At 38.8% G+C, this 18881-nt stretch overlaps 1 protein-coding gene across 1 annotated transcript in view; it reads left to right on the forward strand.

The window, feature by feature from the left end:
- Positions 1 to 721: 721 nt before the first annotated feature.
- Positions 722 to 18881, forward strand: part of COL5A2 (collagen type V alpha 2 chain) — a 99341-nt gene continuing 81181 nt past the window's right edge. Inside the window, exon 1 of the mRNA XM_015867838.2 lies at positions 722 to 1354. Coding sequence (XP_015723324.1) covers positions 1252 to 1354 — 103 coding nt within the window. The 5' untranslated portion in view covers positions 722 to 1251. The remainder of the gene's footprint in view (positions 1355 to 18881) is intronic.

Consider the following 18881-nt stretch of genomic DNA (forward strand, 5'->3'; position numbering starts at 1 on the left):
ACCATTGTGATAAGCAGCAGGCCAGCATATATTAAAACTGGTAAAGAGATTTACTTCTCACTGCAATTATTTAGAATGGGATTGTTTTCGAAGTGTGATGGCTGAAGATAAAAAAAACAATAACAAAGCCTTCCAGCTGACAGATGGGTATTTCCCTGTAGCATGTATCGGCAACTCCATTCTTAGAAGGGGAGGAGAGTAGTGATAGAGCTTCCTTTCCAAACCATCAACTTGAGGAAGAGGAAATCTAGCATCCTACTCCCAGTTTCAGTGATGCAGAAAAATGATATTTACTTAGTGCCCATACTAGGATGCTAATGCAGGGGCATTATTAAAGGAAAAAGATGAGGTTAGAAGTGAGGAAGATTTCCAGTTGTCACTCTCCTGGGGGGAGAGATGAGGGAGAAAGCAGGTATCTGATCATTGTTCCAGTCATTCTCATGCTTCAAGTGTAAAACAACTTCCAGAGGTTTACAACAGTCATCCCAGCTGTCAGGGCTGTAAATATGGAGCGCATCAAGCATTTAAGAAAAGATTACACAGAACCCCGTAGCAGGGGGAGGAGATGATTTACAGGTTCCTGAATCACGCGGCACTGATAGCTCAGTGGCCCCTCTCTGTAGACTGCAGTCACGTTTCCCAGTACAGCTGGAGCGAGGCAGGGGGCAGGTACCAGGGAGGGAGGAAATCCTCCTCTCTCAGCGAGCTGGAAGGGATCAAGTTCCTAATAAGTGAATCAGCTCCTAGTGGGGCTCTACCCTTCAGTCCCAGGAAGTGCTTCGAGGGGAAAAGCAGGGCTTTTTTTCTCATGGCAGCTTCTTACCGAATTATGCTTTACTTTCTTAATAAATGGTTCTGACGCAGCATACGCTGCTCTGTAACAGGAAAATATTCTGCAAGTATATTCTTACAGAGAAAAGTTCAAGGAAGAGTGAAGCTAGCTCTGATTCGGTTATTTACCATCAATCAGATTCTTGCTTGGCAGGGAGTGGATGATTATGAGCCTGAACAAGCCGAAAAGGGGCAGGAAGAGAAGTGGAGGCAGCATTCTTCCTATTTAAAGCTGCATCCCCTGAAAAGAGCGCTTGCAGACTGCACTGGAGCTGGTGCTGAAAAAAAGGGCTCTCAGACTTTGTCTCAGGACTGATGCTGAAAGACGGAGAGATTCCCCAGCTGGCTTCATGGTGCTAAAATAACCTTCAGTTTCTGCACATTTTGCTGCCCGGGAGGATACATGTCTAATAGCTAGGCATGATGGCAACCAGGGCAGAAACAAGAACTTTTTTCATCCTTGCTGCTTTGTTAGGGCTACTTGTAGCCGTAAAAGCACAAGAAGAGGAAGATTATGATGCCGGTGAGTTTTTCTCTCTCTTTTTTTTACTTTTTTTTTTCTTCTTTTCCTTCTTTCTTTGAGTTCTGAGTGCTTATTGTGTTATTTGGTTAATGAGAGAAATTCAGAACTTTTTTGGGGATTTGTGGTTTATATGCTAAGAATGGGACTGTAAGGCTCGCAGTTTGGGAATATAATCAGAAAACAGAGGTTTTAAAAGCTGGACTTTTTTTCGGTGTTCTCGGGTCTCTGTGCACAGTCCTGTGAACACAGAGGAGAAAGGAATGATTAAATGCAAAATGCAGCTGTGGAGCACCCTGAAGTAAACTCTGCTGCCTGGCACAAACAACACGCGGGGCTGGAAAGTTTGCAACAAAAGAAAGTACTTAGGATGAGGCTAAAGGAGGCTCCGGGGCTGGAGACCAACCAGAGCTGGGAGAAGTAAACACAGGAGCTGTGCAGGGTGGAGTCTTTTTGCACCAAACGATGTCTGCTTTCTTATGTTCTTTGTTTTAAAAACACAAAAATGTCATTTTCCTCTCTTCTCTTTTCTTTTGTTTCTTTCTTTCTCCCCTTCCTTTCCCTTCTCTGTCTCCTTCCCCCTCTGGCCCTGGCTGCAGAGGCTGTTTAATCCCCAGTGACAGGCTGTGATGGAACACAGCCTTCCCTGCCTTCGTGCTTTCCCACCCTTTGGCTCACTTATCTGAACAGCAGAGGTTTTTAGCAAGCTGTCTTAAAGCAGGAGGTTCGGCCAGCTGTGTACCCGACCTGTGCAACTTGAACTTTCTTAGGCTGTTCTGTTTCTTTTCTTATTTAACATCATTTCAGTGTATGTAGGGGAGAGGGCAGAAGAGTCTGTAGTAACTGTTCTCTTTCATCAATCTGAGTGCCCTTGCTGTTTGTTAGTTTCCTGAAATGTGAGAAGGCTGGTTGCAGGACAGTTTGTCGCTATTGTACTCCTGAAAATGCTTTCCAGGCTTCTTGTGTGTTGCGTTTTTGGATGTTACGTGGAAAAGAAGCCAGAAGGGCCACTCTGTTGCTGTACAGTGCAGTTAGTAATTATTTTATTGTATATTTACAAGAGATTTATTTTTCTTGCAGCTGTATGTGTCTTGCAATACCCTGAGTTGCACCAGAGAGCAAGTTTCAAATTCTGGTGACTAAAACAACACAATAGTTGTGACAGTTTTGTTCTACAGAGCAAAGCAGGACACCCCTGACTCTGTGTGACTGTCTAAGAAGTCCCATAGAGGGGGCAATTTGTATAATCTTGGGAGTGTAATTCAGATACTTGCCATAAAGGGAGAGCCATGGTACAGCTCTTTCAGATACGTAAAACACAAAATAAAACACTTTTGAAAATACTGATTTCAAATTTGGGGGATGGGGGGAGGGGAGAAAAGCAAGAAATGTAATGTGAGACGGCTGTGGGTTCAAGTTATTACGTGCCATTTATTAGATTGCTGCTATTATGGAAATTAAGGGATGAGCCAGTAATGTAGCAACACCTTCTGGGATGTACTTCCCATATGCTGATGGCTGAAGAAACTGAGAGGTATGTGGTAACTCAGAGAGTAAAATATCCCGTAATAAATTAGTAACATCTGTTTGCACTTATTTCACTCGTTCGTTTTCCTGTTTGGGAAGTTAAATAGCTTTCGTCTACATGAGAAAGCTGCCTATGTGAGAAAACTGCTTCTTGTATACTCAGTATATTAAAAATGAAATCACAAAAAGAAAACAGACTGTGCTGTGAGGGATGGAGCACAATGAGGAGGGTAGGTCTGGTTTAAGTGCATAAATAAGGGAGTTTCAGTTCTGATGCAGTTCATGACCAAAGCTCACAAATGCTGCTGAATGGGGAGGTTTGGGTCTTGGTTTCAGTGTTAACCTGCGCGGAGCAGTGCACATTGTATTGTGCTGCAAGTGGTTTCATCTTGGCAGCTGCTTAACTTCTACCCATTCAGTTGGTCACTGTCACTGGAACAAACAAATTCCAGAGGCATGTGGAGAGACAATGACGGCATTTGAAAAAGCAAAAATGTATCAGATTTGCAGAAGGTATTTGAAGTTGTATTATACCATTCAGTTTTCATACCAACACTGGAGAAAAATGGGAAGAATTAGAAACTGGTTCTGTCAACTACAGTGGAAGAAAGAAGAAGCTTTTCTAGAAGCATCTTAGAGAGTTTATCACAGCAAAGGTGATATCCATATATTGATAGATAAGTTAAAACCATAAAGCAGGTAAAATTGCTTTAAAATGAAAACCAAAAACATGCAGTATTACAGCTTAACCATTTTTTTTATTTTTTTTTCTGACAGTTACCTTGTACGTTTAAGTAATGCCAGTTTTATATTCTTTTTTTTTTTTTTTCCTCTTGGAACCATTGCAGGTTGATCTGTTTTGCTCAAGAGCACTTGGCTGGCAGTGCTGAATAGTACACACACTTTAGAATGCACATCCAGAATGTGAAAAACAGATACTTTCAAGTCTAGTTCAGCAAAGTTGGTCATTTTGAGTCTGACTGCTTTGAATGTGCCCATTAAAAAGTTAGATGAGACTAAAGCCTGCTCTACAAATGCCTAGGAATGAATGATCTGAGTTTTGTGTTCCCTGTAGGGGCTCACACAGGCTCAGAGATGGAATAAGTAGCCAGAAGAGGGCTAAAATTACATTATTTAAGCTCTGAACCTCTGGTGAATGGTTTTACACAGTGTTGACTTTCTTTTTCCCTTAGGATTCAGTACACAGAAAGCAACTGGCAGAAGTAGTATGTGCATCCGGGATCCTTTCCCACCCACTCCCTACAGAAGTTTAAATGTGGTTACTTTATTCAAAGCTGTTCCTTAAGAAAAGTAGAAACGTACTTCTAGTGGAACATCTCTTGGTCTCTTGCTCAGAGCTGTCGCTGTGGGAATTACCTCCTTCAGGAGTATTTGTCTGCAGTTGATTTGGGCATAGTGGTGGTGATCTAATGTCACAGTCTTCTATATTTCTCACTTTACTCTCAGACTTGTCATTAGATTATCATTAGTTTCTGAATAATGCTCTTTTCTGAAAATTTTGAGTTGATTTATCCTTCCCAGTCTGTCTCTGGTAATGTCATCCCTATATTAGCTGAGATCAGTGCAAGCTCTAGTATTGATTCAAAGTATCTGAGCTAATTTCCTCTTGTTCCACTGTGTGAACAAGAACAAACAAATGAGGGTCATTCCCTCTGAATTCATGATCCTCTCTGACCTCTTTGAATTCATCAGGTCTTTCAATTTGTCTGGAAACCTTACAAAGAGCGAGGAGACAGAAACAGCCTAGCTGGTTGAATAGGGGCTATTAAATATGCCCATCTACCCCTCCCTAATAACAAAGATAGTATCTTCAGGGGGAAAAGAGGTTAATGTGTTGCACAGTGTCCTCTCCGTGACAGGTGCTGGAAATGTGGTAACAAGTCTGCTTCATCTATGAGAAGGAAAGAGAATTATTGAGCCTGCCAGATGCTCCTTTGATTTTCATAGGTGTTTCAACCTTAAAAAGGAGTCGTCAAAGTTCCATTGAATGATATGAAAGAGGGGAGAATAGTCTGTCCTGATAATTCTCACTATTTTAATGAGGATCTCATAGTGCTTTGGTTTTCTTTTCCCTTTGTTCCATCTCCCAAGATCACTGGCATAAATGCATACCTGTGCTTTCGGTGAGAAAGTGTGTGTGTATGTGTGAAGATACTAATGACCGTGGGTCTAATTTTTGCAAATAACTGGAAAAAAAAGAAGAGATTTTGGGTTCAAAAAAGCAGAAAATGTGAACCCATCAATTATATTTAAAAAGAAAAAAAAAAACAACGTCAAAACGAGCAACCCACAAAAAACTGTTCTGTGGGGACTGACTCATGATGTGACTTCTGAATATTTGTGGTTGGTTCCCCTGCCCATGACAGTGTGGGGAAGAGAAATTTCCAGAGTCCTCAAGAAGATTCCTCCTACTCAGACTGAGTAGTCTCTTGCTCAGAAATTCCTCAATCCATATAAGTGAGGTCTTAAGCCATCCACATCAGCTCATATTCTTTCTATTTTGTTTTTTGAAGATTTTTTTTTGTGTTTGAAGAATTACACGTGATGGTTGTTATTGTAGACAGTTTTGCCATCATGTTTCCATGCATAGATCATTTCCCTACAAACCAAATGGACATTTCTTTCTGTCAATCCTCATTCATGTTTTGGCACTCACAGGTCATTCTGTGATGAAGTCCTTTTATCTTCCCAGTTTGTTTCGCTGTGATAACATTTGGGGTGATTTGTTCATGTAAAACACTGCAGGGTTGGTTCTGTTTAGCAGTATATATTAACTTAAAGCTTGGCCTTTTTTTGGTTTATGTCAACCTTCTAGAAAAAAAAAAAATTAAAAAATTCAGTTTATTATAGATGCACCTAAGAAAATTTCCCTTAATAGCAGTTCCTGATGTTTAAGTAGTATTTAGCCAAATTCATCTCTGGGTTAGCTGGAAGTTGCAGGACTTGTGTGTGGTTAGAAGTCAAGCTGGCCAACTCACCAGATTGCTTGGTTTACAGTGTTTTGTGAGACAAGAAACACATGGATTCTTCTGCATACGTGTGGGGAAGCAGTTACTCTGAAGGCAAACCTTTATGCAACACTACAGTCCTTTAAAAGACCCAAGCAGATGTTCATGGCCTGTCTGCAACTAGTTTTCTGTATACAGAGAAAGGCAATGAACTCCGTGCCAAAAAATAATACAGCAATAATAAAAAATAGTTGAAATTCCAACTGCAGGCACGTGATCTTTCCTTATATGTACACTGATTGTTTCGCCCGTGTTTGTCTTTGTGAATCTGCTCATTTTTGAGTGTAAGCTCCTGACATACAAGAATTTCTGAGGAAAAATTTGATTAGAAAGAAAATCTCCATGTGCTGATCCAGTGAATTCTGTTTGATCAAAGAAAGACTGAACTTACACTTTATTTCATAGTCAGGAGAGCCTGTCCTCATTGGAAAGTGTAAGGCAAAAATAAATATCCTTTATTGTAAAATGAAAAAATCATCAGATGAATTTGGAATTACTTTTTTATTTTTTTGATAAGGCATTTGGGACTTGGAATCTTTGATGCATGAGGCAAGTGGCATTGCTGTGTCTGCCTGAAAGCTAAGCTGCAACAGACTGCAAACCCCTCTTGGTTAGATTGCCCTTCTCAAGCCCTACTGAGAGTGTCACATGCAGAAGGTCAGATTAAATTTGAACTGGAAAGTGTGATACATATTTGGTCATTAATTCCAAATGTAATGAGAAGAAGATAAAGAAAGCGATGGAGCTTTTAGTACTGTAAAATAAATGTTCTTCAGTTATTGAATAAATTATATGCTTTCAAGCTGTGAAAAGGTTGCTGATAAGTCATGTAACATTCTGGGTAAGAGAGGTACTTCAGTGGTGCCATTGTGTACTGTTTACATATCTGATGTAGTCAATACAGAATGTGTGTATAAATTATACCTCTGCTATTTTAGTCATGAATTTTATTACATGATTTATGTTGGGTTTGTTTTTCTGATTTAAATTTGGCAATTTAAAGAGTTAGCGCAGTTGTTCAGCTACTAGAAAATGTAAAGCAGTAATACTGTCCATAGGAAGTAACACAACGTTTTCTACTTTCTGCACCTTCTCTGAAGCAAACTTTAGTGGTAAGTCTCTCCTTTAGATCATGTTTATTCCACTGAGGGACTTTCACTGAATCACAAATTCCTGATTGTTCTGGTTTTGTCTGTGGCTCATCCATGCCTATCTTTTATTTTCATGTGCTTCTTCACTTTGAGGTGCTAAGAAATTAAAGCCAGTGAAGGACTGCTTGCTACTACTATAAGAATGTAGTTTGATGTAGAAAGTGTAGAACTCCACCAGCCACTGTCGTGTACCTTTCATACTGCTCCAGTGGCTGGCTGGGTCTTGAGCTGCGTGCTTGTGTGTCAGCAACAGGAATGATGGGCCGGATTCTGTGTAAGTGCACTGACAGATGGATCAGATGGACACTAAGGAGGTTTGACTTGCTTAGATTATTTTGAAGCAGAAAGTGGCAGGAAACATTTTTTTCCCTAAGTCACCCAGTATGACTTAAAATTGTCTACTGTGAAAGTACATGTTGTGCCATTTCAAGAAATCGTTCATTGCTGGAGGTCCTGGAAGGGAAAACTCTGTATTCTTTGCATGCCCCGTGACTGATGCATTTCTAAAATTCTAATGAACATTTCTGCATGTTTTGGATATATTTCAAGTTAATGGCTTAAAGAGACCCAAATATTTAGACTTTGTTATTGCTGATTGCAAGGAAGGGCACTGGGGCCCTCATGCTTCTAAACATTTTTGCAAATGTTAATTTTGAATAATTACCAAATCAATATGAAAGCCTTCTGCAGATAGCAACCAATAATGGGAAATCTAACCCCCTGTTGCTTTTTCTTAGTAATAGAGGTTTTTGATGCTATGATGCCCTCACGCATCCTTGCTATAGGCCAAGAAAATCATTGAGAATTCTGAACTTATTTGAAGTCTATGTTAGAAGTTTATTTTTCATAGAAAAATAAATGTTAAATATTCTGCGACTCTCTTTAATGCTCAGATATGATTGGAAGCTACACATTACTCGTACAAATAGTGATAGTGCTTTTTTCACTTTGGTTTCTTACGCTAACTGTACATCCATCTCTTACTTACTCCTGAGTTGTATCTGCCTCACTGAAAAGTTTGACGTGCACCATAAGCCGGGGGAGAGGTTGTCTGCCATTGGATTTGCTACTAAAATTCTCATCTCATAGGTTAATTTACATTTATGAAAATAATAGTATACACGAAAGTTTAGATGCTGATAAGCACTCAGTGCTGTGGTAATTAAAATCTCTAAACAGTTGCTTACAGCTATGTTTCCTTTCCAGCAACCTAAATTTTTCATAGCCTGCTGTGCTGTCTTTTATTCTCGCAGTGTGAACAATTCCATTACTCTGCTCTCCCACCCGCGTTTGCTGTGGAAGGGTCATGTGTTATGTAAGCATGAAGACTAAGGAGGATTGTCAGGGGTCAGCGGCGGTGTGCTGCTGTCTCATACAGGAAACCACTGTTCTTGCAGACCCTTGAGATTCTTTTCATATCAGCTGCTGAAGAAGAGACTTCTCTCTGGAGAGCGAGGCTCGTGTGGGTCCTTGGCCGTGCTACCGTCAATTGTAGGTAGACTGGTTTGGAATTTGGGAGAATTTGTGTTTCCCAGTATCTTTCTGTAAATAGTAGAGTGGGGAAAATGATACAATGGGGCCATTTTTGTACTGAAAAGCTTCCATGGTATTTTCCATGTTCTGTGATTTTCATTTATAGCATAGCATGAGCAGACTGGAGAATTAATGTGAATCTCTGTGCCCCAGTTCTTGGGATAATGGGGCTAAATAGAAACACAAACAGCGACTCTGATACTGCTGGCAGGAATTCAGAGTTCTGGGCATGAACTCATGGTGAGTAGGAACAAGAGTAAACTGTTTCATTGAGGCGTGTTCCCTGCTGTGCAGTAGATGGCTGATGAGAAGGTCAACACGTTATCTTTCTCCAATAAAATATTTGCCAGCATCCTTCAGGAAGCTGAGAATCTTAAGTGAAAGATTTAAGGCATAATGTCTGTGTAGTGTAGAAGGAGATTAAGGAGGTCAAATATGTCATCATGAGACTATGTTTTGGCCCAATTGGTCCAAGATTAATACTGTGCTCTAAAATTACAATGGAAGGAAAAAAGACAAGAAGAATTTGCTTCTTATTTGGGAAAAACTTTAGCCACTTGACCCTGGATGCCTTCAGGTGCCTTTAGAAGCTGTGCTGAGAGTTCACTTTAAAGCAGTCCTCCCTCTTCTTGGAGATCATAGTAAACCTTGATTGATCAGTCATTTATTTTATCCCTTTACAGTCCAATGTCTTATGTCACCTGTTTTCTTAAATATCTTAATAGGCCAAGGAAAAATGTTTGGGGAAAATACATTGAAACAGGATCAACAAATGGAGGCTTAGGTTGCTTAGCTGATTTATATTCAGCTTTGCTCAATTTCTTTACAGGGTTCTAACAAATATTTGTATGTATGAAAATACATGATCAGTATCCTGGGGTGATTATTTTCATCTCATTTTCTTCCTATCTTAGTGATTCTTTCCCTCAGCTGCAGTGCCTTAGGTTTTCCAAATATACTGCTTTGCATGTGCAGTGGCTGGGAACCAGCATCCTGTGGCACATTGTTGAGATACATGATTGAAATTTCACTGCCAATTGAAATCTTACTTTAAGCCATCAGCTTAAAGAAGTTAAGGCCCAATAAACAGGAGAGCATTTTGGTGGTATCTGTAACCAGGCCCATAGAAACGTGTCAAATGAATGAGTTTCCTTGAAGGTAAACTGCTGAGGGCTCCAGCTGGCAAAGCATGACTGCTGGTGCTACCTCGAAGCTTTCAGGTATCAGGCCATTGATTTCTTCTAGTGCTCTAGGACTGCACTTGAGACTTTAACCATAGTGTCTACAGTGTGTGTCATTGTTGTCACAGGGGAAATAGTTTTGTTTTGTTAGAAACCTTTTTCTCCAGATCATTGCAAAATTTTGCTGCTTGATGACTTTATGCTGCACTGATAATGTTGAAAAGCATTTCACTGCTAATAAAGCATTTGGTACTGGCTTGAACGTTTCTGGTGTGAATGGTGGGAAAATTAATTAAATACACATAGTTAACAGAAATCTATGGTGGATGATACATTAAGTTTAGGAGTCATCTTCTGGAGTCATCTACAAAAAAAGCAGGTTTTTAATGAATTTAACTGATGACAATAAGGAACAAAATAATTGTCATCTGTGCGAAAATGTGGATGAGAATTACAGAGAACAGAATTATTGTAAAGTGAAGTCTGGACTGAAGGTTGTTTTTAAAAGAAACAAATTAATTTTGTGTTTTTTTATTCTTTACAAATTTTCCATTGAAAAAATGGCTTCTTATATTAAACAATAAAAAAATTAAACAATTACACATAATAAATAAATTAAAAATCTAGTGGATTTCAGTCTAAAAGATTGTTATCATCTTAAGTTCATGATGCAGACAAATAAACCCTACAGTTAAAGGTATATATTTTTTTATTGATACACAATCTTGAAACGTGGAAAAGCTTTCCATGTCCTATACATCAACCCTGGCAGTGTTTCTTCAGGAATGTCAGGCATTGCAACAATGTTTTTAGTGACACCCTTATAAGACTAAATTGGTGCAGTAAGTATACATTGCCTCTTATGAGACATAGTAATCTTGTATTTTATAAAAAAAACCCTGTAAAAGCAGCATGAATTGTCTGAGTAGTGGAGTAGCATGTGACAGGGACTTCTGAAGACGTGGTTAAGATTTTCATAGGCCCAGTATCGAAATCAAATTACTTGGATGTCATTTTTATAAGCAGCTCACAGAAAAGGCTCTTGGTTTTGCATCTGAAATCCAAGTTTTATTTATCCAAGGTATTCTTTACAGGAAATCTTAGTGGAAAAAATATATATGTATTTTAATTTCAAATTGCATGCATTAGAAAAAGAACACAACTCTGAATTTAATCTTATAATTCATATTTATTTAGTAATAATATTACACCCTAATTTAGAATTCTTTCAAATCGGGGATCTTTTGGATGAGAAAGCTACTTGAAATTAGTACTTAGAAATTCAGATGTGTTTTAACTTAATGTTAAATTTTACATGGGTATAATATGTAATGCTTTTGGTATATATGTTTGTGTGTATATATATATATACACATATAAATTATATATATATATATATATATATATATTTAATGCAGTTTATGTAGTGTGAAGTCTCAAGGCACTGGTCATTTCCATTGCATGGGAACAACGTTGCAAGACAAATGCATCTCACTGGTGAAGAAGGTAATGTAGGATGATTTCCAGATGTTAAAATGCTTGTTTTGTCAAGAGTTGGAAAACACTGAAACTTGCATTGGCAACAGAAGAAAAAAGGAAGCGAAGAACCCAATGTAAGAGACATCAGGCCTGGTGACAAGGAAAGCAGAGCATGGAAAATGGAGTTGTATGGAGAAGGAAAAGCTAACAAAACAGTATGGCTGCTTTGGCAGCATCAGATATTAAAATTACATTGATGACTGGCAGAGTGCAGGGCTGCAATTAGACAAATTGTATTTTATCTATTTTTCATTTTTCTGATTGCAACTTTTGCTCCAGTCAGTCAAGACCTCGATACTGAGATTGAGTAGTTTTGGTGTGATTTGTTTCTGTGTTGTTACTGCAGTTTGCAGGACTTTCCTATGAATTTCTGTAGTGCTTATGAATGCAGAGCATCCTTGATCTACTGTCATCTGCCTACTGAGTCATCATGCTAATAATATTTTTGTTGAATCACATGGATTGCCATGCTGAATAGCTGATATGTTTCGGAGGTAAAATTTGGCTCCTCTGCAAAGAAATCTCTAGACAGTGAACCACAGGAATTGTGGCTTCTTCTCAGGTTTCAGTACATAAACCTCTCTGTTGGGTTTGTCTTTGTTTTAGTACTTAGACTAAAACTTTGCAGCTTTACCACATTGTGTCAAAATGTGCACACTTGAATTTTTTTAACTTTTTATCAGGGGGCTGGGCGGGAGAGAAAGGTTAAATCTCAACCTCTTCGGGACATGCATTTGCCATTATGAAGGATGCCAGGGCCAACCACTGTGAGCTCTACTGCTCTAATTTTTATTAGTGATATCATTCTCATGGTTTTACAATGGAGGATATGGAAAACTGGATACTTTTTTTTTTTTTTCTTTTTCTCCAGCTGTTCTCTGTTTCTTTGAGCCTGCCCTGGTTTGCCAGGAAATCTTTGTAGGATGGAATTTGTCTGTTTTACAGGCACTGTGCGAGACGGGCGGTGTATTTTGTTTGTGCTTAAATTTAATGAACACAGAAAGTAAATATTTGGTGATTTTAAAGCTCCTATTCAGCTGAAGACTTCAGAATCTATCTCCAGGCACATCAATAGCTTTTTTTCTTAGAATGGGATGATTTGTATTTCTCTGTGTTTCCTAAGTACCATAATGAATGAGGATTCTAATTATCTCCATTTTTCATTTGAAAGAGGGCAGCAAACATCAGGATCTATTCATCTGAAGTAGGAAGCAATTAGGAAAAACAGTGTAGCAAGGAGTTGCTTCAAATAAAGGAGTAGTTATCTTGGAAATCTTATGTCAACTATACTGAAAAGAATGTAGGTGCACACAGTGATTATTTTAACATAAAAATATTTCATATTTTTGTATTTTAAATCTATTTAGATGTTTACAGTATTAGAGGTCTGCAGGCTTTCCATAATCCACCCTGATATTAAATTATTCTGAGTTTTGATCTCTTTCTGTTGAAATTGTGAATTTTTTGCCATCAGTTATGAGTAAACACAAGGCCATAAACTCAGCCTAGTTTCTGGTTTCAGCAGCTTTGATTTGAGTCAGATTTGAGCAAAGGATGGGTTCTTGTACAGACACTACAGGATTTCTGCAGTAAGAACTGGCAAGTATGGCCTTGAAGGCATGAAAGGTAATCCGTGTGCTTAGCTATTGTAGATGCAGTCTTGGTGACAACGTAAGCCATAGGACTTGGAGCTGGTTTAGGTAGAGTACTCTTTTATTAAAACTAGTTTCTACTGACAGAATTTCCATAGATTGTACTTCTGGTCACAAAGAAAATAAATCAGAATGTATTTTTCGTGAATTGGATTTTATTTTTTATGTGATGACTAAATTCACTGTTCATCTTGCCCTTCCTTGCTCTCTTTAAAAAAAGTCAAACAAAATCTTGTCTATTATGAAGGCTGAAAGGCTGAAATTCTTTCCTGAAGTTTGGAAGTCTAAGTCATTTGTTTATACAGTGTAATGCAGTTCACAGTGTAATGTAAATACCAGGGCACTGTGATGCTCCAAAGTCTGCAGACAAAACTGACTTAGAACTGTTTATTCCAAGGCAGAGCTGGTTTTAGGACATCCTGTCATAGGCAGTGCAGACAGCTAATCATTTTGAGCCCTTCTGATTTGCAATAAATTGTGAAGTTTGAAAGTAGAACTATTTGCTTAGGCCACGTTCTCTTAGTATCTGTTGCAGTAAGTAGATTTTTTTTAAAAAAAAAAAAGTTACCTGGTATAAATATAATTGGGATTTGGCAAATGATTTCTGAGCTAATGCAGGAAAAGCTGCTCTTGCCCCTTGCAGCGTGCTGTAGAGGCACTGCTGTGCTTCTATTCCTGGCTGTGCTCTGAGAGGACAGCAAATGGTATAAACTGACTGTTATTAAAGGAAATTAGGCATAGTTCTTGTTGACAGTAGCTTCTGTTAAACTGGAAACTGAACTTATATCCTCAGTTTAAGTAGGAATAACGAAACCTTTATTTTATTTTATTTATTTTATTTTTCATTTTTCAGGAGCACAGTTATTTAAAAGAAAAACAGCTTCTGTGTATGTCATTACAGGTGACATAAAATAATAGCAATTGTATTAATATGTTTTTTATGCAGTACAGCAAAATCTTTGCCAGCATCTGAAATCTTCCTGAACTAAAAACATCCCCTGCTCCTACAGCTGATGTAGGCATTCATCATGTGTAGCTTTGCCATAACTGCTGGTAACCACTGGCTTTTGGGACTGGAAAAAATTTATTATTTCTTCTCTGTTCCTCATCCTGTGGGAAACATGTAGGAGCGTGCTACCAGATGGCTCTGCTTTTGGAAATAGAACTGTCTTCACACAGAACGCCTGAGGGGCAATGTTTTTCTTTCAGCCCAACTACATGCACAACGAGTTTTCCAGCACCTGTGGTAATGCACTCCCTGCTGTATTACAAGGAGTCTGGAATGCTTACAAAATTCAGGTTTTCTTAGCCTTTGAAATTTCTGGGTGTCAAATGTAATTAAAGCTCAAGTCGTATGTTGCGCCAGTGCTTTGGGTAGTGCTTAATGAGAGAAGCTTTCTGCACCAAGGGGCATCACTGCTATGTGTGCTAGCATGTACTATTTGGTCTGGGCACCAACATCTGTTGTCCAGTTAGGAGGAAAGATTTAGTGAAACCCTGAACAGGCTGGTATGTCAATGAAAATATTGAGAAGGGCAGAACAGAGAGTAGTGGGAAAAACAAATGTATTCCAGTTGCCTTTGTACAACTAACTTTGTATTTTTGATTTAGGAATATTCTCTTTGAGTCACTGTATGTTTGAATTTTTATTTATTTATTTTTTTAAATACAAGATGTAAATAGTGCAGCAATTACCTGAAATTAAGCATTGACCTTTGTAGGACAGTTTTCTACACAGCTGAAGCTGTAAACTTTGTTAATAAGGAGCTTGCTAGTAAGAGATGCATTGTGTTTTCCATCCTGAGCTCAAACTGTGTGGAATTACATAAATCTAGGCAGCGTAACAATATGCAAAGAGAATATAGATTTTTATAGAGCTTGCAGCACTTTTAAGTTGAATTTATGTAGCATCTTATAGAAAATTTATAGTTCTATTCTCTGCTGTACTCTACCCTGGTTCTGTACTGTGAAAGAAATGCATTGTTGGTGTCAGCGTGGCTGTGACGCTGGCTTTGAATATTTTGGCTATTGGATTTTAATAATGGCTCGTGCTGCCCTTTAGTGCCTTTATAACGATGTTCATTTTGCAATTAAGAATTTAGGCACAAAATGACTTGTTTCTTTGGTATTTTCAGTTCAGTCTGTCACAGTGTTTGTAGTTCTGTCTCTGTACACATCTGCATCTCTAGATACCATTGTCAGCCTGTTGTTCAGACTAAGAGCAGAGCACAAAGAGCTCTCAGAAGGTGCAGTCTCTCTCCAGTTATGAATGAAATAATGAAGGGAATTTCACTCTGGTGATGTGTCATATATTTCGGGCATGGGAGCAGGATTTGGACTGAGATTTGGCTGGACACCTTCTCTGCTGATCTGCTTTCTCCTTAGGGCTGGGAACTTGCTTTTGACAGGGTGTGAGCTTACCCCCTTGGCTTTATATCCCTGTAATGAGAATATTTTCCTTGTAGTACCAATTGAAATACTTTGTGGGAGAGAAACCTATGAAGATCTTGTTAATAACTGAGAGGGCAAACATTATATTTGAATGCAGTGTTCACAAGGAAGATTTTAGCTTAGAAAACGAGGATTGAAGTATGCCTTTTTTTCTCAATGCAACTCTCTGGAGATTCACATTTTATGTGTTTCTCTTCTGGTCTGCAGAACATAATGAAAGTTCATGTCTTGAGAATGGCCTTAAGAAAGTGGCTTGGGAGCTAAAATCCCTTTCACCAGCAAAGCCTGTGCCTGGGGCTGGTGCTGAGCTCCAGGAGCAGGAGCTGACTTGAGGGTGACCCCTGGGCTGCTGCTGTGCAGAGAAGCCTTTCCCAGCCCTCTGGGTCACGTCTTGTAAGTCTGAATGGGTCTTAGTCGTTTCTGAAGTCAGCACAAAACAAGTGAAATAAAGGCAAGCCACCATTTATTTACTTCAGCTTCCATGAAGGAGGCCTATCTCAGGCTCTAGGCAACCTGCCATCAATTATCTACACAATTCATAACAATAAAAGCAAAAAGCAGCAAACCACATTTGCCAACTGCCTTAGGTTAGGGGAAATGAAATCATCCAGCCCCTCATGTTCCCTTGGGCCCAGCAACTCTGCCCCTATCAAACGTTTGTTCCAGAAACAAGCTCAGTCTCTGTTGGAGTTAAAAATGTACATGTTAATATATTCCAACAGATCATGAAATTTCCTAGCTTAGAAAGCTGGCTGTGCCAAGCTCTGCTTGTGCAGACTATAATTTCCTTTCTAAAGAGAGAAGAAGCATCTGGACCCACTCAGCCCCGGCGCAGTGTGCCTCTTCCACGTCAGCACGTCGGCACTGCTCGACTGCAGCCTGCCCTGAGCTGCCTTCCTCAGCAAGCCCTGTGTCTGAGATCCAGACCAAACCCCCAGCACTGGACGTACCAGAATGTTCACAAAGTTCTGTTCCTAAACCAGCAGTGGGTTTCAAGACTGTCATTGATGCTTGCTGCAGACAGGCACGGTCCTGTGCTCTCTGAGACTCAGGATTTGAGCACAAAGACTTTTCCCAACATCGCTAGGATTGAAAATCCACTAAGTACAGGAGTCTGTTTTCATTCATCTATGCAAAAGAGAAGGGAAGAGGCTGCACTGAACTTCTTGAAATCCAACTAGACGTTCAGAATTATCTCAGTTCATTTATGAAATTTTGTTTAAAATTTGTTCTTTGCCAGTGCACCTTAGCAGAAATGTTATCTTAGTGAAATTTCTATCAAAGAGCAAATTTCAAGTATGATTATATAGCGTTATATTTGGGAGGTATGATAATTACACTGGGGAGAGAATTGTGTAATATCTAATTCCAGTGCTGGTTTCATATCCTTAGTTTTTTCTAGACTACCCTCCCTTCTGGTTTTGCTAACAGAAAATAGTCACGTTATTCTTGGCACTACTTTAACCTGGGGATAGTTGGCTACTGGCATGCTAGGGTTAGTAAAGATATAAAAATGTGACTCTCAGAAGGCATTAAGCATGGAGATTGGAACAAGATGGAAAGGAGCCGTCTCCTGACCTTATTACCTTAAGAAAAAAAAGCCAATAGAAAAACATCACATGCAAATCACAGTAGTGCCATTACTTCAGTGGAATAACTTACACAAGCCAAAGATCTGCAACATTTTCCACAGATAAGATGATTAAATGTTTTGTTTTGTTTTTCTATTCTCTGTAGAATCACACTGTATCTGTTAACAATCTGAAGGATTTCTAGCATGGATCAGGTCTGTTTGGGAGGCCGCGTGTACCTATTGCTAATTACATTCAGCAATCATGCAATGAAAATATTATCCTTACTACTGCCTACTTTGCACATAGAGTTCATCAGTAAATTAAACTTCAGGCTGTAATTTGATAATTATAAGAATTCATTTAGCTCTTTACTTGGTCCTTACCCATCATAGCCCTGTAGTATGTAAATGGAGCCCAGGATGAACACCTCTACATAGTTGTGATATTGTCACCACAATGTACACCTCTTTGTGTCCTGATTGCAGAAAGTGAGGGAGCTTTTCTGTCTGCTCAGGTGAGCCCAGTTTTGACTTCAAAACTGAGCACTTAAGAAGTCAAAGTGGATGATCTTTCAGACATTGTTTAATGTTATGCATGAAAGTGGATGGATTTAGGGCCCTTTTAAGTTTACGTTAGAGGTGGAGAGTCTGGGCAATGAAACAGGTGGGTTTTAGTGCCTTAATTCCCACTCCTGCAGCAGATTGCCTTGTATTTCCACTGATGGCATAATAATTTTTTTGAGAAAGGACCAGATTTTTTTACTGATCCTGTGACTCCAGCTGTTACCATAAAACAGATTCCAGGGCTGTTACTAATAATGCAACCTAAAAACAGCTATAGGAAGCTAGTTTGTCTCCTCCTGTCTGAAATGTTTTACTGGTAAAATAAAACATTTGAGGTACCATCAAGCTTATGTTTCAGTAAAATGAATAAGATCAAGCAAATGATTTATTTTTGCGAAGAACCATGTAGTCCTTTCCTGTATTTCATCAGATAGTACAGCAGCTGATAAGATTAATGCTCACACAATCTAATTGGTCAATAATTACATTTATTTGAACTTGTGGTTATGTCATTTCTTGGAAGTATAGGAGTTATCTGATTGTTGCTACATGGCACTTCTTGATAGAAGAGAGTGGGAAGCATGTTGAAATTGTGAAGAAAATATGTAGGAATTTGTGCATATGTGGAACAAAAGTAAAAGGGGAAAAACAAAGTAATATATTAATGAATGAGTATGTATCGTTTAGGAAAGAAATGCAAGATAATTTTGAAAGTTGGCATCCCACAATGTTGCTATCGCTTCTTTCCCAGCTTTAAGCATACATTTAGGAATTATTTAAGCCTCAAAATTCATTGATCCTGTTGCCAAATTGATGCATCCCTATTGAGAGGCAGGAGATAGTACAAAATGTATTTCCCCTATTTTGAGACATTAATGAATTTAATTTCAGCACACTGTCTTTACTGGTAAAAAATGGAGTTAGAGATTAGAATTTTTTGCCATTGTGAAAATCCTTAAATGCTTTCCATTTCCATTCAGTCCTCTGAGCAGTGAAATAAGCTCCAGCCCTTCCATGAATTCTATCATCTGTTCCCTAAAGCCAGAAAGATGGGTGTTTTTACTGGAGCACTATGGTGGATGTTGCTAGTATTGTTGACTTGACTCGAATTTATGCACACAGGGGGGAAAAAGGAAGCAGGGCCAGTGAATTTGTGAATTGTGAAGCAGAAGCTGAGGAAGAGCCATGCTGTAAGGAGACATTCGTTGTTCTGCTGGCTCCTTCCATAGCAGAACGACAGGCCAATGCTGAAATGAAGAGGGCAAAAAAAAAAAGCTCAGAATTATACCTTTCTTTTAGCATTGTTCTAAATCTGTGTGCATTTCCATTT

The sequence above is a fragment of the Coturnix japonica genome, chromosome 7, assembly GCF_001577835.2.
Source record: "Coturnix japonica isolate 7356 chromosome 7, Coturnix japonica 2.1, whole genome shotgun sequence".
Classification (NCBI taxonomy): domain Eukaryota; kingdom Metazoa; phylum Chordata; class Aves; order Galliformes; family Phasianidae; genus Coturnix; species Coturnix japonica.